Source organism: Carassius carassius, chromosome 45, assembly GCF_963082965.1.
Source record: "Carassius carassius chromosome 45, fCarCar2.1, whole genome shotgun sequence".
Taxonomy (NCBI): domain Eukaryota; kingdom Metazoa; phylum Chordata; class Actinopteri; order Cypriniformes; family Cyprinidae; genus Carassius; species Carassius carassius.
The window spans coordinates 19,395,269-19,422,647 of record NC_081799.1 but is presented as its reverse complement, the minus strand read 5'-3'; the positions used below and the strand labels follow the sequence as shown (position 1 = coordinate 19,422,647).

At 36.8% G+C, this 27,379-nt stretch overlaps 1 protein-coding gene across 2 annotated transcripts in view; it reads right to left on the bottom strand.

Moving 5' to 3' along the window:
• Window positions 1–1,736: 1,736 nt before the first annotated feature.
• Window positions 1,737–27,379, bottom strand: part of LOC132127262 (kinase suppressor of Ras 1-like) — a 33,057-nt gene continuing 7,414 nt past the window's right edge. Inside the window, exons 2-20 of one of the 2 annotated variants that reach the window (XM_059539053.1) lie at window positions 17,598–17,738; window positions 15,126–15,273; window positions 14,581–15,052; window positions 12,370–12,545; window positions 11,883–11,952; window positions 11,688–11,771; window positions 10,851–10,912; window positions 10,655–10,764; window positions 10,361–10,529; window positions 10,057–10,098; window positions 7,733–7,781; window positions 7,571–7,634; window positions 6,940–7,391; window positions 6,767–6,863; window positions 5,586–5,719; window positions 5,384–5,515; window positions 5,165–5,300; window positions 4,445–4,578; window positions 1,737–2,918 (exon numbers count right to left, since the gene is read on the bottom strand). In XM_059539053.1, coding sequence (XP_059395036.1) covers window positions 2,912–2,918; window positions 4,445–4,578; window positions 5,165–5,300; window positions 5,384–5,515; window positions 5,586–5,719; window positions 6,767–6,863; window positions 6,940–7,391; window positions 7,571–7,634; window positions 7,733–7,781; window positions 10,057–10,098; window positions 10,361–10,529; window positions 10,655–10,764; window positions 10,851–10,912; window positions 11,688–11,771; window positions 11,883–11,952; window positions 12,370–12,545; window positions 14,581–15,052; window positions 15,126–15,273; window positions 17,598–17,738 — 2,679 coding nt within the window. In that variant the 3' untranslated portion in view covers window positions 1,737–2,911. Of the gene's footprint in view, window positions 2,919–4,431; window positions 4,579–5,164; window positions 5,301–5,383; window positions 5,516–5,585; window positions 5,720–6,766; window positions 6,864–6,939; window positions 7,392–7,570; window positions 7,635–7,732; window positions 7,782–10,056; window positions 10,099–10,360; window positions 10,530–10,654; window positions 10,765–10,850; window positions 10,913–11,687; window positions 11,772–11,882; window positions 11,953–12,369; window positions 12,546–14,580; window positions 15,053–15,125; window positions 15,274–17,597; window positions 17,739–27,379 lie in introns of those variants that run through there. The other variant, XM_059539052.1, reaches the window with a different exon arrangement.

The following is a 27,379-nucleotide window of genomic DNA, read 5'->3' as shown; positions in this document are numbered from 1 at the left end:
CAGAAGAGGATGCTGAGCAACATGTACTATTAAACTAGTCACGTCCCAAGCAATGAATGTTGTTACAGGATATAAACACAACAGCATCAGAATGAGAACAGAGACGCATTCAGTATATATATATGACTATGAAAATTGTAGATTCACACTGAAGGCATCAAGGGCTAATTGACCAAGAAGGAGAGTGATGTATATATATACAGGGAGAGAGAACGAATGGGACTGGATCACAAACAAATAAGAAAATAACTTGCTATGATTATGCTATGATTGCATTATTACTATGATAATAATGATTATTTAGAAATAAACATACTGTGTTCATATTAGCTCTAAATATAACAATAGCTCATTTAGATCATTCTGAACAATGTTAAAACAAAACAATATACAAATAATATATCATTTTTTTTATTGTTTTAGAATTACAATGAGGTTTGTGAATATCAGTTCTTGTGTAATAAGTATTGTAGTAAGTACTGTTTTAATAACACTGTCTATAAGCAGGCCATCTCTCTTGCATTTAGCCATTTTACAGTCACATGCTTTAAAGGAAACAGATTTAAGAATTTTAGGAAAGGCAGAGAGAGAGAGAGAGAGAGAGAGAGAGAGAGAGAGAGCGCAGAGGAAAGAGAGAGAGAGAGAGAGAGAGAGAGAGAGAGAGAGAGAGAGAGAGAGCGCAGAGGAAAGAGAGAGAGAGAGAGAGAGAGCGCAGAGGAAAGAGCAGCTTATTGCAGGCAGTGAGGTGTGTAAAAGAGATGCCTGAAACAGCATGGTCAACGAAGAACCGAGAAAACCTTTGTGAAGAGCCCTGGAGCTCCAGACCTCACAAAGAGTATAATGCTGGATTCAGAGGTTTTGGCAGTTCATTTACTCTCTTAGAGTTGAATGCTCTGATATGACCATGCAAACTTCACTGTTCTTTAATGATAGGACACACACACACACACACACACACACACACATATATATATATATATATATATATATATATATATATCATTCATTGTAATCAGTACATTAAACAGCAGGGTTTTCTTCCACAGACACTGAGGGGCCTGCATCACTCAAGTGTTACATGTAGTTTCCTTAACCTCTGAATGCTTAGTTAGTTACAGCTTTGAAAGAGAAAAATTATTTTTAAAGAAAAATAAAGGTTATACGGTACATCAAAGTGGTATCAAGGGCTTCACTGTGTGAAACTATGTATTGATACACATGACTCAGTTATGGGTTGGACTTTCTTCAGCGAGACGGTTTAACACTGACCTCTAAAGGTCATTAAAGGTATAACCCTGAGAGAAACCATTATTCTGAACTCTCGTGTTTTGTTTGGTTTTTCGCAAAAGTCTTAACATCCACAGGACAGGAGTCTTTTTCATTATAACATCAAACAGAATTGTGCTCAATGAGAGGGAGTTTAGTCATAATTACATACAGTTAAGTGTTTGGAAGTCTGAGGCAATTGTTGTAGCCTATATTAGTCCTAAATGTTCAGATGAGTGGTTAACTATTACAGGTTTTTCAGTAATTATTTGGTTACACACCTCAATCCGGAACATTAATTTAATGTAGGGTGTTAAAACACACACTTGTATACTTAAGGTTTAAGCATGTTCTGTGCAATATGAAAAACAATTCATACTGCAATATCATCATAAACACGTTTAATTCTGTCTGACGTCACAAATCACTGCAAATCCCTGAGATTCTAACGTGTATAGATTTGATCACAGTCACGTGACAAGCTCGATTTTATTGTCTTTCAAGGATGAGAACAGACACTGTGTACAGTAGTCACATGCAATACAAAAATATGACTGTACATGACATTTATCAACCCATTTAAAAAAAGAGTTTTCATGTTTTTTTGTTTGTTTGTTTTTTTTTACATGAAAAAATATAAAGAATATATACATCTGGGACAGCACAGCAGTACCTATTCAAAATGTCATGATGTACAGTATATATATTTATTTATTTATATTTATATAAAATGTCCATATAAATATTAAAAGAATTCTGTTCATTGACTGTACAATAAATAAACCATATTTATACATTAATATTTTACAATATCATTGATATTTCCAAACCACAGAGTCCAGTCTTTCACAGAACAAACAAACACACATCCTTCCACATACACAATGTTACAAACACGCACGTTACACACAAACACGCATGAGATTTCATGTTTACACAACCTATGAACACTGTTCTGCTGGGTTCATCGAAATCTCGCTTGAATACAAACGTTCATCATCTTCTTCATGGAAAATCAGGCTCTGTAGTCAGGTGAGAAGACGCACATTGCTTCTCTTTGGCTCATTTTTGCAATCTGTGCTCAGAAAGGGCCCTCATGTGACTCACACACCAAATTTTGTTAAGACACCCACAGCTCAACAACTTTCCATCAAGAACATTATCATTTGTGGAACAAAACGTTTACTTCTTTTGGACACCGTGGAGGAAGAGTGACAACTAAAGGTGTGTTAGCATGAACCAGACGAGCCAATCAGAGACGGAAGCAGCGCATGTCACACAGGACTAAGAGGCACCAAGACCACAGGAGAGGAAGAGAGAGAAAAGAACATCTTCATCGTAGTGTCACTGAATCCTGCAAATCCGGGAAAAATGCGTCACGTGACATCACGAACCGTAGCAGAAAGGGAGAACCAGTCGCACACCCCGAAAATAATAATAGGAATAGGAATAAAAAAGGCAAAGCATTTAGTTTTACACATCGCCACAGCAATTGCCCATCCCAACACCCACAGAATCAAAGAAAGTGAGAGACAGAAGAGCAGGCGATGTTAGTTTGTAAGTCCAGAAAAGGTCAGGCTTTCAGCAGGCATGCAAGGCAGAGCCAGGAATTGTGTTTTGCATTGCTCATGTTTCAGGCTCACGGCTACAACCTACAACGACAAGAAACAAACATAGACAAAAACAGAAAGAAAAGCAGATTAGAGAGCAAAACCCATAGTTCTACAGTTATGAATTTACAGTTGGAGAAAGAAATTAGCAGTAGGAAAGACTTTGTTAAAGGTGCACTAAGCAATTTTTTTGTTTGTCATAAAGTACCTACTATTTAACTGGTCATGTGCTCTCAAGATGGAAGCTACAGTGATGAGTGAAATCAGAAGGACCACACAATACAACAGACTAAGAGAGCTTCATTTACATTTTTGGAATTCAATTACTTAATGCACCTTCATGATGGAAGGAAAGGAAGTAAAGAGTGCAAAGAAGCAAAGGGATCATCTAAAACTTGACCAAGCTGAAGAAATAATTATATTCTACATATTTAGTATGTAGTTTAAGAAAAAGCTGAAATTACTAGCAAACACTACTAGAAAAACCGGAATTAATTATATATATATTATAATATATAAAATAAATATCTAATAAACAATTATTAAATAATTAATAAAGAATTATTGTTGTTATCTTAACACATCACCAATAATTATTCATATTATTTATATTAAATACTACTACTACTACAACTAATTATTTATGTGTGTGTAGTTATTTTAAATAATTGTATTGCTATAATTAAATTGTTATGATTATGGGATTAAAAATATAAGTAATAATAAATATTATTATTTTGTTGTTATTATAAATTATAAAAATATTATAATATAAAAATAGTAAAACAATTATTATTATCATTATTATTATTATTATTATTAATAAACAATTATTGTGATTGTTTTTACTATTTAAATCCATCTATAATAATAATTATTATTTGCATTAAAGACTACTAATTATCATGGGTTTCAAATATAAGTAATAAAGCTTATTATAATTATTATTTTGTTATTAAATAATAATAATATTATTATTAATTATAATAATAATAATAATAAACAATGATTGTTATTATTTAAATACATACGTAATAAGTATTATTATTTGCATCAAATAGTATTAGTAGTGTATTTTTATTTAAGGCCATGTCAGCAAGTATAACAAATACAATAAAAACCAGCAAACAAACAAATAAACACAAGTTATATTATATTTGCATTAAATACTACTAATTATATATATATATATATATATATATATATATATATATATATATGTGTGTGTGTGTGTGTGTGTGTGTGTGTGTGTGTGTGTGTGTGTGTATTATTTATTTTACATAATTTGTATTGTTATTAAATTGTGATTATGGGCTTATTTTTCCAATTTAAAAGTTTCCCTACATGTGCTGATCCTGCTCTTCTGAATGTTAGACAGGCGCTGACTGAACAAGATAAAAATACTCTTAAGTGAAGAGAAGGTCAGACAGAAAGTAACCAAACAAACAACACATTTGATTCATTGCGGTGTCTCTGAGGTCATCTCTGTCGTCGTTTCTGCAGACTGTGCACGTTTCTTCCACCTGTTTGTCCTCTTTTCACAGCGTGCCAGGTTCTAGGATACGTACTCTGCAGACTTCCAGAAGTGGCCAGGATGAGACAGGCGGCGGTTGAGTTTGGGCAGTTTCTCCAGCATGTCGGCCAGCTGCGTGAACGTGGGCCGATTCTGAGCATCATATGACCAGCAGGCAGACAGAATCTCCTGCGGGACGGACAGGAAGCCAGCAGTCAGCACAAACAGCTGACCTTTGCATGGTTTTTACAAGGAGAACATCTAAGACACCTCATTTTGGTCCAATTATAAGGTAGCACTTTAGTGTTTTGTGCTTCTCTTAAACATGACTTCAACAGTATTAAACTATGAAATTAAATTAAAAGAATTTAGACTTAGAAATTCATACTTTTATTATTTACAAATAGCTAGCAAGATATACAATTACATTAAACTATGACACATAAAAATTTTTATTTTAATGCCATGTCTCTATATTTCTCAATGATACTATTCTTTAATTTTATTGCCAGTTATTTTTTTCACTGCATTATTTAATTAGATTTATTAATCTGACTGATCAAGTGTATTTGAGCTAAGAAAAAGCACAAAATAAATAAACAAATAATATTAAGAATTAATAATGCGTAAAAATGTCCAATATGGTCTAGCTGTCACATGACCTAATTCTCACCCAATAAACGGTCTGGGTTCGACTCTTGGCATGGGAAGTGCAGCAGAGTAGCATCATTTCACTGAGCATGTGTCAAATAATAAATAGACTTGTGGCACTCACCGTGACCTCTTTTCCCAAGTTGATCTCTGCCAGGACCCTCCTGATGCCCTCTCCACTGCCCACCTGCCAGATGGTGGCCTCTACGGGCTGACTGGTGATGGGCCAGTCTCTCGCCTGCAGCTCGTACCAGATGGTGCTGAAGGAGAGCAGATAAAGGCGGCAGGTCAACGCAGCACTATCTGGGGATGAGTTATGTCTGAAGTCAAGTCCATTTCTCACCCAAAGGCATAAACATCAGCAGCATTAGAAAACGGAAGTCTGTCCTCGTTGTTTCCGGGACTCATTTTACGCACGATTTCTGGAGCCAAATAACAGATCCAACCGTGAGGAAGCTTCAGCTCGTTTTCCCTTCTAAAAACACAACAGACACTTTAAACCATCAGTGCCAATCCATGTTATCAAGAGTAATGCAGTGACATACCGGCCCTCCTGAACCACTCCAGAGATCCCAAAAAGGCCAAAGTCAGTTATTACTACTTTGTTTGTGTCATGAAAGACGTTTTTGGATTTAAGGTCCTTGTGAACGATGCCCTTAGCATGAAGATAGCCCATTCCCTGAAATACAGGAAGCACAAGTGTAACGTGACTCGTACAAACCACACACATAAACAACACATCAAGCACTTTCACAGAAGTGTTTCCACAGTTATTACCATTGTAAATCTATCTAGCAAAGTGTTTTCATATTTATTTATTTTTACATAAAATAATGTACACTAGCAGACAAATGTTTGGATTTGTTTTTTGTTTTTTTGTTTTTTCAGAGTCATGCATTTACGTTTATTATTACGTTTATTATTACGTTAAAATCTACATAAATGTACAAATTATATTGGAAAAAAATACTGTATCTACAGTATGTATATTTATATATTTGATTACAATAATATGGAACATTATTGCAATTTAAAAGTATAGTTTTCCATTTTAATATATTTTTAAATAAATATAAAAAAAAAAATCTTCTTAATATTTTGTGGGAACTGTGATACACCATTCGAAAGAATCCACAATTTATGGTTTCCACAAAAACAGTAAACAGTAAAACACTGATAATATATATTCATATTAATAAATATCATTAATAATCAAGCACCAATAATAATTTACAATAGCCAAGCCCCAAATCAGCATATTAAAATGATTTCTAATAGATCATGTGATAGAGAATACTGAATTAATGGCTGATGCAAATTCAGCTTTGCCATCAAAAGAATAAATGTATTCAAATAGAAAGTTTTTTAACAATTGAATCTTATTTCACAATATAATTTTTTTAATGATTTTCTAAAAAAAAAAGCATGCAGCCTTGGTGAACACAAAAAATGAATTATTCCAAACTTTTTATCACTGGTGTACATTTTTAACACTATAGACTCTTATTATCTTAATATTAAATAACAGAAAAATATTTAATTCTGCTGCATGAGTGTTTCGAATGCAATGGCAATGACGACAAATTTGACCTATTTCTCTCTTCTGACCAATATTATCAATCTCATAGATTGTCATAGAAGCACTAGATTGTTTATCTTTCTTCAGCACCATACAAGCTTTCCCAACTCTGATGAAAAACACGGTCCATAAACACGCAAGCACTACCTTCACAATCTCTTGCGCGATCTGCCGAGTCTTATTGATGTCCAGCGTGTTTTTCGTGTCCCTCACGACGGAATACAGCGTCCGGCCTTTGCAGAAGCTGTGGGGAGATGAAGACGTGCTTGTCAGTGACCATTTCTCGATCACTCGACGGACTCAGATGTTTGAAACTTCACCTGGTAATGATGGCGAGATGAGGTGGGGCCATGCAAGCGCCCATGAAGAGGACGACGTTCTCGTGCCGCGTCTGTCTGTAGTTCATCACCTCCTTCTTGAAGAGCTTCAGGTGGTCCTGGTTGTTTCCGTCGATCTCTAGGAGTCGGATGGCCACCTCTCCGTGCCAGCGGCCGCGATGGACCCGACCCCAGCGACCCTTCCCGATGAGCTCGCCGAGATCCAGCTGCTCGAAGGGAATGTCCCACTCCTGCAGATAGACGCTGGTCTGGCTGGCCTTACGAGAGATGGGACCTTTCCAGTGGGTTCCTCCTCTTGTGCTGGGCAGGTCGTCCAGCTCGTCTCCTTCACATTCTCCTTCTGAGCCGTGGTTCAGCTCTTCCATATCCTCCTCCTCTGCTACATCTTCTTCCTCCTCTGCTTCTATTTCCTCTTCTTCTTCCTCCTCAAGATCCTAGACGAGAGGAACCAACCACAATGAGAAGTGCTGGAAGTGCGACTTAAGAACGGAATCAATTTCTGTGTCACACTCTTTCCAACTTTGTAAATGGTTACAGAGGAAAAACAGTGCCTATTTTTTATTATATCTGTATTCCAAATACAAAATCAGATTCAGTTCCGCAAGCGTCTCACCTCTCGGTCATCTTCCTCGTCTTGCTCTGCGTGCATCTCCTCCACTGATGGATCGATCTCGTTACTGTATATAAAATGAAATATTTAGCCGTCACTATGACTGAATGCAGAACAGGCAGCAGTATATTTACACTTCTGAGCAGTAATTTTACAGTTACTTACACTGTGTCTGGGAGTCCATCTGAATGAAGGATGCTGGGACTGCACACATCTGTAAAAGACATGATAATATTGACCAGTGTATTATGTTTGAAAGACTCTGTAAACCTGTTATTTCTAGTTGCACCGATACAGAATTACTGATTTTATTATTGCTCAATGTAACATGCAACGCCAAAAATCACCAGCAGGGTGCAGTTCATCTCACAAGTGTAACCTGCTTCTGCATAAACACCAGCATGCAAAACATGCGAAACATTACTTTAGGCATTGCTCAGATTTGAACATTTGTAAAAGTCAGTTCAGTTTACTGCAGACTGGTCAAAATGACTATGCTAGCCATTTCATGACTGAAAGTCTGCTGAATTTCATTGTTTTAGACAAGGAATCCATAAAATGATGGGGGAAAAATAAGATTTATTTACATTTACATTTCATTTATTAATTTAGCAGACACTTTTATCCAAAGCGACTTACAGATGAGGACAGTGGAAGCAATCAAAAACAACAAAAAGAGCAATGATATATAAGTGCTATAACAAGTCTCAGTTAGGTTAACACAGAACACCTAGCATGGGATTTTAAATAATATAATATAAAGAAAACCGTTAGAATAAAAGAAGAATAGAGCAAGCTAGTGTTAGAGGTCTTTACACATACACACACACACACACACACACATACAATTGCATAATTAATTAAAAGAAAATAGAATATAAAAACATTAGAAAGGTAGTTAGGTAACAAATTTAGGTAAATGGGTGCAGAGCCAGTGGTAGTTTTGTAGGCAAACATCAATGCCTTGAATTTTATACAAGCAGCTGTTGGAAGCCAGTGCAAATTGATAAACAGAGGTGTGACGTATTCTTTTTGGCTCATTAAAAATTAATCTTGCTGCTGCGTTCTGAATTAATTGTAAAGGTTTGATAGAATTGGCTGGAAGACCTGCCAAGAGGGCATTCCAATAGTCCAGCCTGGACAGAACAAGAGCTTGAACAAGGAGTTGTGCAGCATGTTCTGAAAGAAAGGGCTTGATCTTCTTGATGTTGAATAAAGCAAATCTGCAGGATCGGACAGTTTTAGCAATGTGGTCTGAGAAAGTCAGCTGATCATCAAATCATAACTCCATGGCTTCTAGCTGTTTTTGAAGGAGTTATGGTTGATGTGCCTAACTTGATGGTGAAATTGTGATGAAACGATGGGTTTGCTGGAATCACAAGCAGTTCTGTCTTGGCAAGGTTGAGTTGAAGGTGATGGTCCATCATCCAGGAAGAAATGTCTGTTAGACAAGCTGAGATGCGAATAGCTACCGTCGGATCATCAGGATGAAATGAGAGGTAGAGTTGAGTGTCATCAGCATAGCAGTGGTATGAAAAGCCATGTTTCTGAATGACAGAACCTAATGATGCCATGTAGACAGAGAAGAGAAGTGGTCCAAGAACTGAGCCCTGAGGCACCCCAGTAGTTAGATGTTGTGACTTGGACACTCACCTCTCCAAGATACTTTGAAGGACCTATCTGATAGGTAAGACTCAAACCATTGAAGTGTGGTTCCTGAGATGAGATGATTTAGATAAGAGGTACTTTATAGTTCTTTTCAGAATAACGTTAGCAGCATGAAGCGTTCAGTGTACTATCATAGTATTTATTCATATTTCAAATTAGCTTTCATTTTAATATTTTCAGTTATGATGTTTGCCTTTGTCATTTTTATTAGCTTTTTAAAATTTATATTTAAGAATCTTTTATATATATATATATATATATATATATATATATATATATATATATATATATATATATATATATATATATATATATATTAGTTGTTACTTTTCATACATTTAATTTTCATTTTGTGTTTTTCGTGCTTGTATATAGATTTGTTCAGCATAACTTTTTTATTTTAAAGATTTTATTTTAATAAAAAAAAAAAAAACTTTTTAATAGTTTTAGTTTAGAATAATCTTGTTTTTTCATTTTAGCTAACTAATTAATTTATATATATATATATATATATATTTTTTTACAAATATTTCATTTTCTTATGCTTTTATTAACTGAAATTGTATTAAAACAAAAACTGTTTTTTGGGCTTTTCTGTTCACCACCATAGCTTGAGACTGATTTTAGCACTTTGTATATATTATATGAAATAACATGCATTTATTTATCATGATACATTTGTTATTTGATCACTATTTAATGAATAACTGTGTTAAAATATCTCACTCAGATGGTGCAACTGTTTATTGCATTTGCTCCTCTGAATCCTGGAGGTCATTATGAGGGCTGAAGAACATGACAGAGTTTGTTTGTTAACTCACCAGGAAAGATGAACTGCTGTCGGTGCTGAAAATAACAGGCAGCTTTGCCGCACAAGAGGAAGACAGGAAGAGAGGAAGACAGGCAGGAAGCAGACAGAGAGACAGTCTGGGGTTAGAGACCAAGTCCCATTATGCCTTATGTTGAGTTACAGTGTTACATGCAGATAAAGAGTCCTGAATATCAGCATTCTCCTTTTATTTTTTTTTACCTGGGATTAATGCAGATGTGTGTGTTATGTATTAATCAGTGTATTATTAGCTCATGTGTTCATTTATTGCAGTGTCAGTGTTTACAGGTGCTTACCTGGAAAGTGGAAGCGGTTGTCACGGTGGCCCTTTGGGGAGGGGTTTGGGGGCGGGGTTACACTTGGAGGATTGCTATGCTGGAAGGGGGCGGGAGATGAAGGAGTAGAGGAAGTGGTGGAGGATGGATTACTGCTAGAGTCCAGCTGATTCAGCACCGGCGGTTGATCCTGCCAGAATGTAACCATATTGATGCCGCAGAATTGTTTTCAATTGCATGCTATTAAAAAATGACATAATGTACATAATCTGGAGAATATATACTGTCACATTCTGTCACACAGGAACCAAGTACCTTCTTTGTTATTGCCTTCGGTAGCGTCCCGAACTGTGGCGCTTCGGGGGGACGGTCCACGGGGTTGTTAATGTCTGAGGGTACAGACTCAGTCCTACGAATCTTTGTGACTGAGAGACACACATGAAATGATTAGAAAAACATGTCTGTCATTATTGATGTTCTTATATGCGAGCAACAGATGAGAGAATCTTACTGGGCAAAAAGGAGATTCTGCAGGGTGGAGCTTCTTTAGTGCATTTGTTGTGACACTTTAACCTACGAGAGGACAAGATGAGACATCAATGTGTGATATTCACATAACTCTGAGGACACAAAGACAATAGCAGTTAATGAGTGTAGTTTTCTTGGGTAACCCATAAAACTAGTTGAGAACATTTACAGGTTATAAAAACTATATACAACTATAATACTATATATATATATATATATATATATATATATATGCATGCATGCTTTAAAAAGCTTATATATATTTAAGGAAAGAAAATAAAACTTATATATATAAAATAATTATTTTAAAGGATGATGTGCAATATATTATATTATAATTGTAAATATATGTAGTATTTTCAGCAATGGTAGTTTGTACTATATTGAATTTAATTTATACTGAATTTAATAAAAAAAAATATTCCTAGCATGGATGGCAGGTTGACTTTCAGTACTGTATTGTCATTAAAAGAAAAATTCACAATGCAATAAATACATTTTCCTTAAAATATGTTTAATTTTTAATGCAAAACAAAGTTTATTTTTTCTTTTTGGGATGTGAAATATGACTTTGATACTGAACATTAAAGAAGAATATTTTAAGTTTTTCAGATATTTTAAAGAATGTTGGTAGCTAAACAGTTTCAGTTCCCATTGATTTTCAGTGTATGGACAAAAAATAATGGGACTTGAAATTGTTTGGTTATTAACAATTATTCAAAATATCTTTAGTTATGTTCAACAGAAGAAATTAAGTCACATGGGTTCGAAACAACATGAGGGAGACAAAATTATTTTATAAAGATTATTTTTTACTCACCTGCAGTGTTTGCATTTCACCCCAAATATCATGTTTTTCTGGCACACTTGACATGTCTGAGAGAGCCAAGACTTTGTAGAAAACCTATAAACACACATACACACACACAAAATATCTTTATGTTTCCAGGACAAAATTCAACAATCATTTCCACCTATATTGTTCAATAAAGGAAACTCTAAGAGGCGGGGTTACCTGTGAGTGACAGCCAGCCCAATGTCTCTCCGCAGAGCTTGAGGTGAGCTGCGGTGGACAGCAACATTATCTAGAGAGCAACAGAACAGAGACAGTTTAAATTAGATACTTCATTTGAATAAGTATCTCTAAACAGCACGCTTTTAGATATAACAAAACCACCAGATATACTTGACCTCCAAAACATAAGAAACACTCGTCTAGACTCAGAAGTAAACTCTTAGTAAACAGCTGTGCTTTTACAAAGTCCTGCTGGTGAATCATTTACTCTGCTCTCTGAAAAAAACTGTCGGCGATAGCAGGAGTATTTGAGTGTGTAGAGCGCAGGTGAGAGCTTCCTCTTCACTCTGAGAGGTTGAAATTTGACCTCAGTCTGATCAGCATTCAGCAGGCACTTCACTGCAGTCTGGTCTATTTGAACTACAGATCTGCTCAGTCAAGAACTGTGCATGTCTTTGAAATGCTGTAATTGTGCTTCTGAACTCACTCCGCAGGCCGATGTGCTCTTCCTGTAGTGTGGGAGTGCCTGGCAAAGTGTACGGGGCCGTGGCGGGTGCTGCCCCAGGGGTCCATGTGGAGAGAGTGGGCGAGCGAGATGGAGAGTCCTCACAACCGTTCCCATTAATCTGAACATTCAGAAACAGCTTGTTTTTCTTCACACACCTAAGAATAATGAAAGACGGTCAATTTCAGGCCAATAATTCGGCTGGTATCTGGTTAATTTGGTATTAATTGCACAAGTTCAGCCTGTTTGGTCAATTCTTCATGAAACATGAACATGCACATTTCCTGTTATGAAAAATATTACTGTCAATTTGGAGGAAACAAACATTATTCAATGCCAAATGCATTTATGCCTCAAAAAATCTATTTATAATAATGATGATAATTGTCACAGTGTCTGGTTTGTGTATCCCTGGGTGTCCACTAGAGGTCTCACTTCCCCATATCATCACCCCACTTTAGGAACTGCATTTCCCACAAGCGTTTGTCTGGACTCATCACTGTTCATTGCACACAGCTGTCCCCACTTACATTGTTTGCACATGCCTAGAAATACCCTGTTTGTTTCTGTCATGGTTATGGAGTCCTTGTCTTATGTCACTCTGTATTTCGTGTGTTTATGTTTCTTATTGTGACTGCTTACCTGGATTTTGACCTTTGCCTGGCTGGATATATGATTTTTGGATTCCCCTAATAAACACTGCATTTGGATCTACTTGTTTGTGTGTGTTCCGTGACAATAATAATAATAATGTAAAATAATGCATTCTCTCTCTCTCTCTGTATTCTTCTTCTCTTTCCTTAGGGGGGAGTCGTGGCCTCATGGTTAGAGAGTCGGACTCGCAATCGAAGGGTTGTGAGTTCGAGTCTCGGGCCGGCAGGAATTGTAGGTGGGGGGAGTGCATGTACAGTGCTCTCTCTACCTTCAATACCATGACTGAGATGCCCTTGAGCAAGGCACCGAACCCCCAACTGCTCCCTGGGCGCCGCAGCATAAATGGCTGCCCACTGCTCCGTGTGTATGTTCATGGTGTGTGTGTGTGTGTGTGTGTGTGTGCTCACTGCTGTGTGTTAAAAGCAGAGCACGAATTCTGAGTATGGGTCACCTACTTGGCCGTATGTCACTTTCTTTCTTTTTCTTTACAAATATCATATAATTTCAAACTAAATATATCATTTAGTTTGAAAATTGATGTTTCCATGTACAGTATGCTGGACATTTGTTAGCTGATTTCCATCACTATGTAGTCAAGCTGCATCATTTAGTACAATTTAATGCTGTCAAACAATTAATAGATTAAACAATTAATACAAAATAAAAGTTTTTGTTTGCATAATATATGTGTGTGTTTTGTGTATATTTATTATGTATATATAAACACATACAGTGTATATATAGAAAATATTTACATGTCTATATTTATGTTCATATAATTTATATTATAAATAAATAAATAAATATATTTAATATATAAACAACATATTTTTTTCTGAAATATATACATGCATGTGTGTGTATTTATACAGTATATTCATTATAAATACACACAGTACACACATATATTATGTAAATAAAAACTTTTATTTTAGATGCGATTAATCGCATTTAATTGTTTTTACAGCACTAGTACAGTGTAGTACAGCACTAGTACAATTCAAATAAAATGAGTTTATAAGGAAATCATATGTATGCATAATTTATTACTTTTATTTATTTATTTTTTATTAAGCCTAAGTGTTCAGATTAAAATGTTTTTAAATCATTACGCACATTTTTGTCATGTGTGTCCAAACTTTTGACTAATATCTTGGACTCTAAATATCTGAATCAGCCCATATCGAACAAACACCAACAAAAATGTCATGAAACAGCCGGCAAATAGTGTCATTATTCTGTGGTCACATTGTTGGCGTTATTGGTTTTTACATCATCACAGATTGCTATTAGTCACTGCAAAGAAACAGGGATGACTTATGAGTCAATGACTCTGTTTATAATTCCAGTGAATTAACCCTATAAAACCTGACATATTATAAATGGACTTTATTGAACATTTAGAAAAATCTTATGCCTTACAAACTTATCAAATATGAATAATGTAGGCTTTATAACGTTAAATACTTTGACAAAGTACTTTCTGAAGTGTGTACTTGTAGTATGTCAGTTTTTGTGGTTGATTTCCTCATGACCTACTTGTTAGTGGGTGTATCTTCGATGCGGTGTCCGAGCTGACTCTCGTGGCTCTTGCTGCGGGTCATCGAGATGTTTGGGAGGAGGTGCAGAACTTTGCGGGACGGTGGAGGAGGTGTGCAGGGAGGCTTGTGGCGGTGTCTCCTCCGGGAGGGAGGGGTTATGGGTGGAGTCGAGGTGTGTCCATGGAGTCTGACGGGACGGGAGGTGTAATACGGGCTGGGGTCGGTCAGACTCTCTGCGTAACCGTGGTAAATGTGAGCCTCGCCGGGCGACAGGATGTAGCGGGGGTACGGGCAGGTGGTGAGGGGTGTAGAGGGGGTGGAGGGAGTGGTCATGGGCCGGGCCAGAGGGGAAGGGCTGTGGGGACGCATTGAACCTCCTAGTAATGGAATCTGGTCCACTGGAGTCAAGCCGCCACTGTCCCGCCTCATGGGCTCGGAGAACCAACAACTGCTGTCCTCTTTAAACTCCCCTGAAGGACAAAAAGTTAAAGTCAATTCAGAAGATATGTAGTATTGGGGGAATCTCAGGGAAAGAGCACTCACCTGACTCAGAGGCACTCTTTAAACAGTTAAGGGCAGCGCACAGCCTGGTGCAGTCCTCTGAACTGGAGCCCAGCCGTCTCATGGTTTCTTTCACCTGACTGTTGGGCATCTGCAGCAGCACATCCAATGACAGCTTCACGTTCACTGCCTGATAAGAGCCAGAGGGACAGAACGACAGTCTAAAATACCTTTTTAAAAACCCTTCTGCAATGTGAACCAGAACAATGTAAGGAAAAATAATAGATTTTATATTATCCATTAGGATTTGATTGGTTACATCATCATAAAGTCACTATTAGATATTGATAAATATTTTTGTTTTACTAATTTGCACTGATAAACTGTGAACAGTAAGTCTAGAATTTAATGAGATTTTTAAAAAGTTTACCGTATTTTCCGGACTATAAGTCGCACTTTTTTCATAGTTTGGCAGGTCCTGCGACTTATAGTCAGGTGCGACTTATCAAAATTAATTTGACAAGAACCAAGAGAAATGAACCAAGAGAAAACATTACCGTCTACAGCCGCGAGAGGGCGCTCTATGCTGCTCAGTGCTCCTGTAGTCTACCACTGAGCAGCATAGAGCGCCCTATCGCGTCTGTAGACGGTAATGTTTTCTCTTGGTTCATTTCTCTCGGTTCTTGTCAAATTAATTTAATTCTAAATAAATGCGACTTATAGTCCAGTGCGACTCATATGTTTTTTTCCTCGTCATGACCTATTTTTGGACTGATGCAACTTATACTCAAGTGCGACTTATAGTCCGAAAAATACGGTATGTCATATCCGATGACCCCTTTAAAAATTTGGTCAGTACGATTGTTTTATTTATTATTTTTTGCAATAATGATGCATTCAACTGAACAAAAGTGACAGTAAAGCATATTAGAAAGATTTATGAAGGATCATGTCACACTGAAGACAGGAGTAAAGATTCTGAAAATTCAGCTTTCTATAACAAGAATATATTATATTTTAAAATGGGAAACAATTATTTTAAACTATAATAATATTTCCCATTATTACCGTTTTATATTTTATAAAATAGATGCAAATTTGGTGAGCCTAACATTATTTTATTTTATGTTGCCTCTATTTAGATGATGCGAATGCGAATCATGTGCCTGTGTGTCTATTCTCACATGCAAACTCTTTAAATAATAAGGAAACACTCTTAAAGACATCAGCAAGATGCTGACATGTCCTTAACTATCAATTAGAGGGTTAAATAGGTATGATGGATTTGAAGTGAATAGCTGGACTGATATTAATAACAAATTATACCAGAACATCTCACACAATCATACTGTAAATATGTGGTAAATCTCACAACATGATTTATTTTGGGGGCTTTATTTTTAATGCCATTCATACTGGAGAGCACAGGATATAATGTGGAGAAGTAAGAAAAGCAATTATAAAATGAAATGATATGTATATGACAAAGTATCGTACCACAAATAAGCAAATGATTTAGCTGAGCAGAATAAAGTGAGGAAAATCCACTGCTGTCCGTGAGAATGGATGCTATGTAATGTAGGAGTAGAGCAGTGTCAGAGAGAGAGAGAGAGAGGCTGACTCAGCATGCTGGGTAATTAGAGTTGGTGTAGCTCGGGTCTGCTGGGAATGTGGCTGTGGCCAAACTGCCAAAACACAGCAGATTTTCTAATTCCTCAGCTTTACTCAAGGATATTGAACTACAAAGCATAAAACACACACAAAAAAACATATCCTCGCTCACACGCTCAAATGAACACTCAATAGTATGATTTTGTTAGTGAATTTCTAAGAAGATTTGAGTCCAGCCTCACACATTCCTAGAGGAAGCTCTGACATCGTTTAATTGGGTAATAATAATAGGCAAGATGCAGACATGCACTTACAATCTCAGACACCTGCGCTTCCACTAGTGACGTCACTTGCAGTCTTTTTTATTTTATTTATATGCATTTATATCTATCTATCTATCTATCTACATATATATATATATATATATACAAACATTATTACTATTATTATTATAATTTTTTACACAAAAATTAATTTTTGTGAAATATTATCCAAACAAATAAAACCATGTTTTTTCTTTCTTTCTTTTTTTTTTAATTTCTAGTAATCAAAAACATAAATGATAGAGCACATTACATAAACACACATCAAATAACGAATATTTACTGTACATGACAATCACAAAATCACCAGATACTAATTTTTCTTTTTTTTTCAATATATAAAAATGTATTACTTTTCTGACTTATTTTTATTTAGTATTACTTTTTTTCTTTTTTTTTTCATTTGAATTTGGTATGAAATATTATCCAGACATATATACTGTACCCACTGATTGGCCTTCTGAGAGTCACATTGCTACATCGATAAATTGCATTTTTGTGTAAAAACAGGTGACATTATCAAAGTACTGAATATTTACAGGAATATTCCCTCTCCTCCAAAAAAACAGAAACATCTTACCTCTATGAGCTCAGGTCTGATGTTGATGGTGCGTAACCAGTTCTCCAGCCGTGGGTAGCTGTTCAGGGCCAGCGGCCTTTCTGTGTCTGGCACCTTCTGCTTACACTGCAGCTGTTTACAGATGTACTTCATGAGCTTGACCTGCAGGGGGCAGCAGACCACAGAGCAGATGAGGGAGGGGCCGTCAGGGGGGGCGTGGTCTGTTAGAAGCCTTTATTGCCTCTGCGGTTTCACACACAACCAAAGTACAATTTCACATACAGCTCATCAGAAACTGTTACATGAACATGATAGACGTCACAAAGGACACATGCACATATAATCATTTCAATTCAGATTTAATTGACATGGGTGTGAAATCTCAAAATATTGTAGTGGTCAGTACTCAACTAACCTACATTTTGAAACCTTTTTCCTCATTTATTGTATTTTTTTTTGTACTTTATAGTGTTTGTTTCTTGTTTATAAATTAATGGAAACATTACTATTTTTAATGTTTTTGAAAGAAGTTTCTTCTGCTCATCAAGCCTGCATTTATTTGATCAAAAATACAGAAAAAACAGTAATATTGTGAAATATTATTACAACTTAAAATAATAGTTTTCTATTTGAATATACTTTAAAAAAATAATTTATTCCTGTGATGCAAAGCTGAATTTTCAGCATCATTACTCCAGCCTTCAGTGTCACATGTAACATCCAGTCTATCACATGATCATTTAGAAATCATTCTAATATTCTGATTTATTATTAGTGTTGGAAACAGTTCTGCGGTCTAATATATTTGATCAATAAAAGGATAAAAAGAACTGGATTTATTCAAAATTAAAAAATAATTCTAATAATATATATTCTAATAATATATTTTCTCTACTTTCACTTTTTATCATTTTAACACATCCTTGCTGAATAAAAGTATTGATTTTATAAAAAAAAAAGAAAGAAAAAAAAATTACTGACCCCAAATTACTGACCAGTAGTGTATATTGTTATTACAAAATATTTATATTTTAAAAAAATAGCTTCTTTTTTTTTTACTTTTTTATTCATCAGAGTATCCTAAAAAAGTATCACATGTTCTGAAAAAATATTAAGCAGCAGAACTGTTTCCAACTTTGATAATGAATCATCATATTAGAATGTGATAATGATCCTACAAATTCAGCTTTGAATCACAGAAATAAATGATAAATTAAAGTGTAATACATTTTTACACAATTAAAACAATTATTTTAAATTGTAATAATATATCACAATATAACATTTTTTTTCTGTATTTTTGATCAAATAAATGCAGGCTTGATGAGCAGAAGAAGCTTCTTTCAAAAACATTAAAAATAGTAATGTTTCCAAACTTTTGGTCTGTACTATATATATATATATATATATATATATATATATATATATATATATATATATATATATATATATACACACACACACACACATATGGTGCACAAAAAATAAAATAAACATAAAACATAAAAAAAAACAAAAAAAACAATGCATTTTTTTTTCAGGATAGCAGCGTCGTTCTGGTACATAAATGAATCAGTCACAAATTCCCAAATTAACACCGATCCAAAGCTTTCCATTATACAGTGTCTCTCATCAGCATCAGTCGCCATTAAATCACAACACCTGCAAGACAGATAAATAACACGGCATCAGAGCACACGCAGTTTGAAATCTAACTGGATTTTCTCTCCCTCTCTCTTTTTTGTGCTCCCCTTCAGCAAACAGGGCTGTCAGCTATAAATAACTGTTATTATATGGAAGGGAGCTGCAACCCTCCTCATGGGGGTGACTGCACTGCTGGCATGGCAACCGAGTGTCATCGGAACACTGTGCTGACGGTGGGAGCGTTCTGACATCACAGCTCCACGAGACGCAGAGTTCACACGCCAGCTAAGACGGTCCGTCTCGTCGAACTCAGCCGTCGCCATCTGCTTCCAGCGGTACATGCACAGACACCTCAGCAGAACAGAAGCGCTGATGACACAGCGAGACAGAAAGAAGAGAAGGGGGGAAATAGTGGGACAGAGAGAGAGAGAACAAGGGGGTAGGGTGAGAGGAGGGCTCACCTGCTGTGACAGTTCAGGTCAGCGGCTCACTGACGCACAGAGGCCTGTTACCATGAGGCTGATGGCCATAAAACGAGTCATCCTTTCACACTTCCCCCTCTGCTGCCCCCCATCCCACTGCGGCCGCATGCAATCACTGCTTTAATGAGAACAGCGCGCTTATACATGTGTTAAACAGCAGCGGCCAGACACACTTCATCCCTCTATCATCATTACCAGACACACCAACATATACATACAGAATATATAAATTGATCCCTGCATGCAGGTAATTTAAACTGATGTGCATATAATTGTCTGCATGTTCAAAGAGACCTTTGTATTTTGAAACTGATGTTAAAATCATATTCCGATTGATTTTACACATTTAATCTGACAAACATTATATATGCGAAATGACCCACACATACCAAAACTAATTTTTATATTCATACTGATCCCTAATCCCTCAAACTCAACCATATTCTCTCACTCACGGATCACAATAAAGTAAACTCAAACTTAGTCAAACGGATCTTGATGCATTCAAAATCATGCCCACATGAAACGATCCATAAATAAGAAAACTGCTCTTTATTTACTTCAAATGATGTCCACATACTTAAACTGATCCCTTGCATACTCAAACTGATTTCTGCATACTCCAAGTCCACATAGTTGAACTGTATACTCAGACTGATCACTAAATTCTCAGACCAATCAATATATAGGCAACTTAAAATGATGGCTACATTCTTAAACTGATTCCTGTATACTCTGACTGATCCCTTGCATACTCAAACTGATTTCTATATACTTAAAATCAAGTCCAAAAACTCACACATTTAAACTATTTACAAAAATACTCCACTCATAATGATCCATACATACTCAAACAGATCTCTACTTCTAGAAGTCTCTCATATATTCAAAATGATACATACATTATCATTATAATGATCCCTATATCCTCAAACTGATCCCTGCATACTAAAACTACACTCAATTTGTGCTCTGTTTAAATGCATTTGTATTATTGCAATGATCAGATCTTTGAACTGGAGAATTTCTGGCTGAAAGATCTCAGTCTTTATCTCCTTTACGTACCCGCACACACGGCCCTGAGAGATATAAGTATCTCAACAGGTGAATCAGTGCTTCAATGACAACCTCTCCAGAGCCATCAGCTTACAAACACACTCCCTTTGTACACATTCTCACACACGCATATTTCAGTAAAAAGGAAAAAGACCTTGAGCACACTGTCGTAGCAGAGGCCAACAAAGGATCTGCACACTGCAGACGAGCATCTCATGGCAGACAGCAGAACAAACACTAGGGGTCAGGGGTCACCCGCGTTGGAGGAGAGGGAACCGAAAGCACCTTGTGGGAGGTTGAGAGCCAATAAACAAGCAATTAAAGCTTCATTGCTAACAGCTAAATGCTAATTATTAGGGCTGTGCAAAAGAAATAAACTTTTCGATTAATCGTTTTTTAAAAATGATGTCGATTCGATATCGATTCTTAAAAGCCGTGAATCGATATTTTCCAATATTTATTTCAGCAAACATTTAACAGAAGATTTGATAAATGTAAATCTTTTCATTAGTCTTCTCCACTAGATGTCACCCTCTTTTTTACCTTGCGCAATGTCACAACAGAAAAACTGTCACTCATTCAATGCTTATCATGGCAGAGATAATGTTGACAAGAACCAAGAACAAAGCGTGATTTGCAATGCTCAGGTAAAGTTCTGTAATACTAAAAATCTTAGGAAGCATTTGACATCACGCGTAAAGGTAGCCTGACTACGTCAGAATTCGTACTTCCGCTCAATTTCAGTTCGCTTCTGTACTCAGTCTGAGATAGCAAACCAGCTCCCAGATTTCCTCCGGCTCCGCAACAGCCATCCAATCAACGAACAGAGGGCGTGCTGAGAGCCGTGACGTAGACGCCAAGCGCCAAGTTTAAGATTGTAGTTTAGGTTAGGGAAATCGAAAACAACCACGGATATGGAGACACGGGATGCTATTCGCTCTGTTGTGGAGAATATTACCGGCATTTGCCAACTAAAGCCCGAACAAGAAGAGTGTTTGTTTCACATTGTGAATGGAGGTGATGTTGTGGCCCTACTGCCGACAGGTTTTGGGAAATGTTTAATTTATCAATTGTTACCGATCGTCAGTGAGAAACTGGGGAGGCCAAAGTCCAGCAAGGCGATAATTGTGATTGTGTCCCCCTTGGCTGCTCTCATGCAGGGTCAGGTAAAGGAGGAGGCAAAACTCGCTTGATGGTTTAGTTTTCGCAGCATTCCTGTGTTTACAGTGGAAGTTTGAGGCGGCTGAGCAGGTACATAACACACGTCAAAATCAAACGTTATGCGATCGGCTTACGGGTAACCAATGATTTTAAACTTTAAACAAGCCCCCCCCACCCCCCCCCCCCCCATGAGAAAGTAAACGCTTGTCAATTATGCCCTTCCAGACTCTGTCTACAAAGCAAAGCGAAGTAGCAGAGTTTGGTATTTCCAGGCTAGCGTAAAGGCGCCATAATTTCCACAATGAATGAATGAATGAATGGCGGATGGTGCAACTCACTGTTTTGTTTACACAAGAGCGGATGACGCTCGTGGTGTTTTTAACCTCTGTCATCTCACTATGATGATATGAATACTGGAATTTCATCCTCAGCTGCTCTGAGATTCACTTCATTAGCATTTACTATTATTTAATTTGACAAAACTACCATCATATCTTATACACAGTGGCTGCAAGTTCCTCACGGCAAACCGTCAAAATAAAAGTTTATTTAAACGTGAACAAACTGTCAAAAATATATTACTATTTAGCAGTCTTAAGACTCAATGTAACAACAATGCTACTACTACTACTAAATATTAATAATTCTTTATTTTTAAAGGAATAATCATATTTGCAGCACTTTGTTTGTCAAATAATAAAAGGATTTTTCATTTGATTAGGATAAATTAAACTGTTTTATGCTTTCATCTGATTACCAGAAAAATTAAGAAGAATATTTTATAGGGCCGTATTATTGTTTAAAAAAGGAACCTATAGAAAAAAAAAAAAAAGTTTAAAATACAGGCCTGTGGCTCTTAATTTCTTTTTATAAACTCACCATTTGTAAACTGATGTTAATTTTGTTTGAAATTTCAATAGCATTTGTATAAAAAATATATGCACTGAATGTAATTAAAACAAAATTATAAAAAAAAAAATTGAGAATCGAATTGAAAGCTTGTGAATCAAAATCGAATCGAATTGGGACATCTGAATCGATACCCAGCCCTACTAATTATACCGAGGACAGTGAGCACTCCACTCAAGTGCCATTCAAAAGCTTTTATCCATCACAGTCAATATGAAAATATGTGTCAAGTTCTTGAGGTCTAAATTTTTAACAGCGCTCAGATTTCAGCAATAACAAAAAGGCCTCACAACTGTTTAACAGCACAAGGTCTAATTTGATGCTCACATACTGCACACTATACACAGGAAAAACCTGAAACATTTCCAGCTAAAAATCTCTATTTTATAGCCATTATAAAGCTGCTATACAGTTTCTAAATGTAGATATTGGGCATACTAGTACTTACAACTAGTACTAGTAACTAGTACCCATATGAGTTTTTGGGGCCGATACCGTTATAATGAAATTTAAAAAAGGCTGATATCGATATATTGGCCAATATTCTTTGTGTATATTATACTTGTTCAACAGATCACAAATCTCACGGTTTGAATCAAATTACAGTTTTTGACCCAGGGATCAGATAGAGATACAGTATGTAATGGAGACAGGGCATTTAACAATGAACTTTATTATCCAAAATGAGTCTAACATCCGTGCACTGAACAGTAAAGTCGAAGTTTATTCACCTTTAATTAAATTCAATTGCTTTTAAACTTTATTCCATTAAAGTTTATTTCACTTCTGAACATTCATTCACAGATTTGCGCTCGTTTGTCTTCACACACAGACGAAACATACTACAGAAGTGTGAAGTGTGACATAAAATACCTCATGTAAATAATGACATGTAAATAAATACAATATAAATTCACGTCTCGTGCAGTTTAATGCCCTTTGAATGTAACATACATTCCCATGGAACTGGAATAATGTTGGAATTTAATGTGAAGTCCACTTCGCAGGGCACTTATGGTCGAATAAGACTATGCTTGAATGCTGCTGTCTGCACAAGAGACCTCCTTACTGAAGTGAAAGTGTTGACTGGTGTCGAACGTGCCGGCGGATCTCCATCAAATTCGGGGGATCCCTTCAGCTGGAGGAGACATCTTAAACGCCACCCTTTGCGCAACAGAAGCCCACCCAGGATCGCTAGATCGGACCGCTAATTTAAGCACCCGTAACTACTAAACCCCCGGGGGCTATCGACGCGGGGGTGGTTTCAGTCGAAAGAGGATTTCTAGACGTACAATATGATTGCATTCCAGAGGGTTCCTTGAGCTGAAGGGATTCCCCGAATTTGGTGTGGATTCTCCGTGCCGGTATGGAGATATGCCTGTTCAAAGTTTCAATGATAAGCTTTAAAAAGTGTTTCATCCAGGACGCCAGTAGCAAACAATGGAACGTGCTATGCTGGACAAACTAAATAATTAGCATTTTATCTGCATTATTTGTTATGCAAAAAAAGGTTAATATTGCGGCAAATTCACCGAGACCAATATATCGGCCGATAATATCGGCAAAATGATATATCGGTCGGGCTCTAATATAATTATATAATTCATTACATTTACATAGCGCTTTTCTAGGCACTCAAAGCGCTTACATTGTCAGGGGGTATCACCTCATCCACCACCAGTGTGCAGCATCCACCTGGATGATGCGACGGCAGCCATATTGCGCCAGAATGCCCACCACACACCAGCTTACTGGTGGAGAGGAGACAGAGTGATGAAGCCAATCAGCAGATATGGGGATGATTGGGAGGCCATGATGGTCAGAGGCCAATGGGCGAATTTAGCCAGGATGCCGAGGTCACACCTCTACTCTTTTCAAAAGACATCCTGGGATTTTTAATGACCACAGAGGGTCAGGACCTCGGTGTAACGTCTCATCCGAAGGACAGTGCTTGTTGACAGTATAGTATCCCCATCACTACACTGGGGCGCTAGGACCCACACAGACCACAGGGTGAGCACCCCCCTGCTGGCCTCACTAGCACCTCTTCCAGCAGCAACCTAGTTTTCTCAGGAGGTCTCCCATCCAGGTACTGACCAGGCTCAGCCCTGCTTAGCTTCAGTGGGAAACCAGGTCTTGGGCTACAGGGTGATATGGCTGCCAAGATTTATGGTGCTGCCAAGATTTATGGTGCAGCACTAAGTTTGTTTGTTGATCACAAAGTACCAAATATATGAGTAAAACTAGGATGTCAGGTGTATTCAAAGTTCCGCCATTACTGGCTAGAGTGCGTGGAAAGGTGCACTGTGATTGGTCGAGCAGATATATTGCATTCTGCAAAAAAGGGAGACTGGCTTATGTCGCGGTTTGAAAAAAAGGAGAAAACATGGCTTTATAACTCTGCGAATATCACATTTTGCATAAAATTACTGATTCAGATACAATACTGATTTTGGCGGACAATATATATATATATATATATATATATATATATTAGGGGTGTAACGGTACGCAAAAATCACGGTTCGGTACGTACCTCGGTTTTAAAGTCACGGTTCGGTTCATTTTCGGTACAGTAAGGGAAAGAAATGCAAACATTAAACTGCACGTTGTGTATATATATATATTAGGGGTGCTCCAATCACAATCGGCCGATCGTTAATGCGCATCTCGTCAGTAAAGCCGGTTCTCTAATCAGCGGTAAATTCCAACAGGTGCGTGATTTCTCCTGATGGAATTTACCGCTAATTAGAGAACCGGCTTTACTGACTAGATGCACATTAACGATCGGCCGATCGTGATCGGAGCACCCCTAATATATATACTATATATATATATATATATTACATTTCTTTATTATTCTTAGCCTCTATTTTCCTTAAATCTTTAAACTTAAATCATAGTTATATTGATCTAACCTTGGTAATGAGGTGCCATCCATCGTTTTACCTTCTAGTAAATATAGGTCAAACCAGCTTCTGGTGGTTTCTACTTGGTTTCAAGATGGCCACCTTGGTCAAGCTGGTTAGAACTGGTAAATCACTCTGGAACAGTAACTAAACAATTACCACATTGTCTAAAACCGCTTGACCACCTTAAGCTGCTATGACTCTGTTTGTCCAGCAGAGTTACCTATGGTTTATAAACTATAGCTGGTATCTTTATAAGTCCATGACTACTTTGAGAACATGTGTGTAAAAAGAATGTCACGATTCTGGAACTAATCGTGATGTCCGCCATAACGGCCACAGCACTGGCATGATTCCTGGATTTCTAGTCTCACAGCTCTGAGCAAAGCAGAGAAACACCCACTTTCAATGTTCTTTTGTTGGTTTGTCTCTGTGAACATTGATTTTGGGGCTTGGCCAAAGCTAGACGGAGATGAACAGGATGATTCTTCGCTGTTGGTGTGAAAGTTAAGGCCGCAGTGGCTTAAAGCCTGCAGAGACACACCAACAGCCTATTTTTCTCAGACCAAACAACAAAGCCCACCATCTCAACTTCTCTCTTCTTAACACAGCTAAACACTTCATTTATGTGGGTTGTGTTATTTCTGATGGCAGATTTTAAGTTGTGTACTGCGCTAAAGTTGCAACCGCCATTGAGATGAATGGGAATGCTAACAGCTGGTTTCTCCAGGTATTACAGAACTCACTGGAAATGTCTTTGTATTGAATCTACTTCGCTAAATTGTCTAGCAGGATAAAATGTCTCTGTATTTTAGTCTCTCCAGTTGAATTTCTCATATTGGTAACACATGCATGCGTGGCCCAGATTAAATGTTTTAGGTAGCTTCCGTTTCTGTCCAGACCAGGTCCTGAGTCTATGCTTCTGTCTCTGCACACATACACGCACACACACTCATCACTGATAACAATAAACTGGTGAAAGTGTGACGTCCGGTTTCCTAGCAACTACACTCCTGGGTCGTCAGTAACATTTTTTTTTTCAGAGTGGGATTTTCCCACAGACAGAAAAACATGGTGAAAACTAGACATCTCTACACAGCATGGCACAGTCATCTAGTCATAATCACGAGATTCTCCGAAATTTGTTGAATCATCAACTTGTTCTGAGCTTGTTGTATCATCACATATAACATACATATTTTTAGCTTATTGAAGCTAAAAATGTTCCTACAGTGACAAAACATTTTTGCACATGTATTATTCAGAAATTGTTCTTTCATGATTTAGGAGACTTAAAGTTCACCCAAAATTGAAGATCTGTCATCATTTCTTTAGTGGAACACAAAACAAGATGATTTGAAGAACTTTTTATGTTCTGGACCCCACTGATTTTCATTGGACATTGAAAAAAAAAAAAAAAAAGTTATTTAAATCATCTTGTTTTTTGTTCTAATTGAACATTCTGTGGGCAAAACAAAAACCTTACACATTTTTCAAAACATCTTCTTCTATATTTATATTTATATTTAACTAATAACTTTGCCTTGGATGTCCTAAGATATTCTCAGAAATACTAACTTTTTATTTTTTAGAAATAAATGAGAAAATATCACAAATGGGAAAATATTATGTCCCATTATTA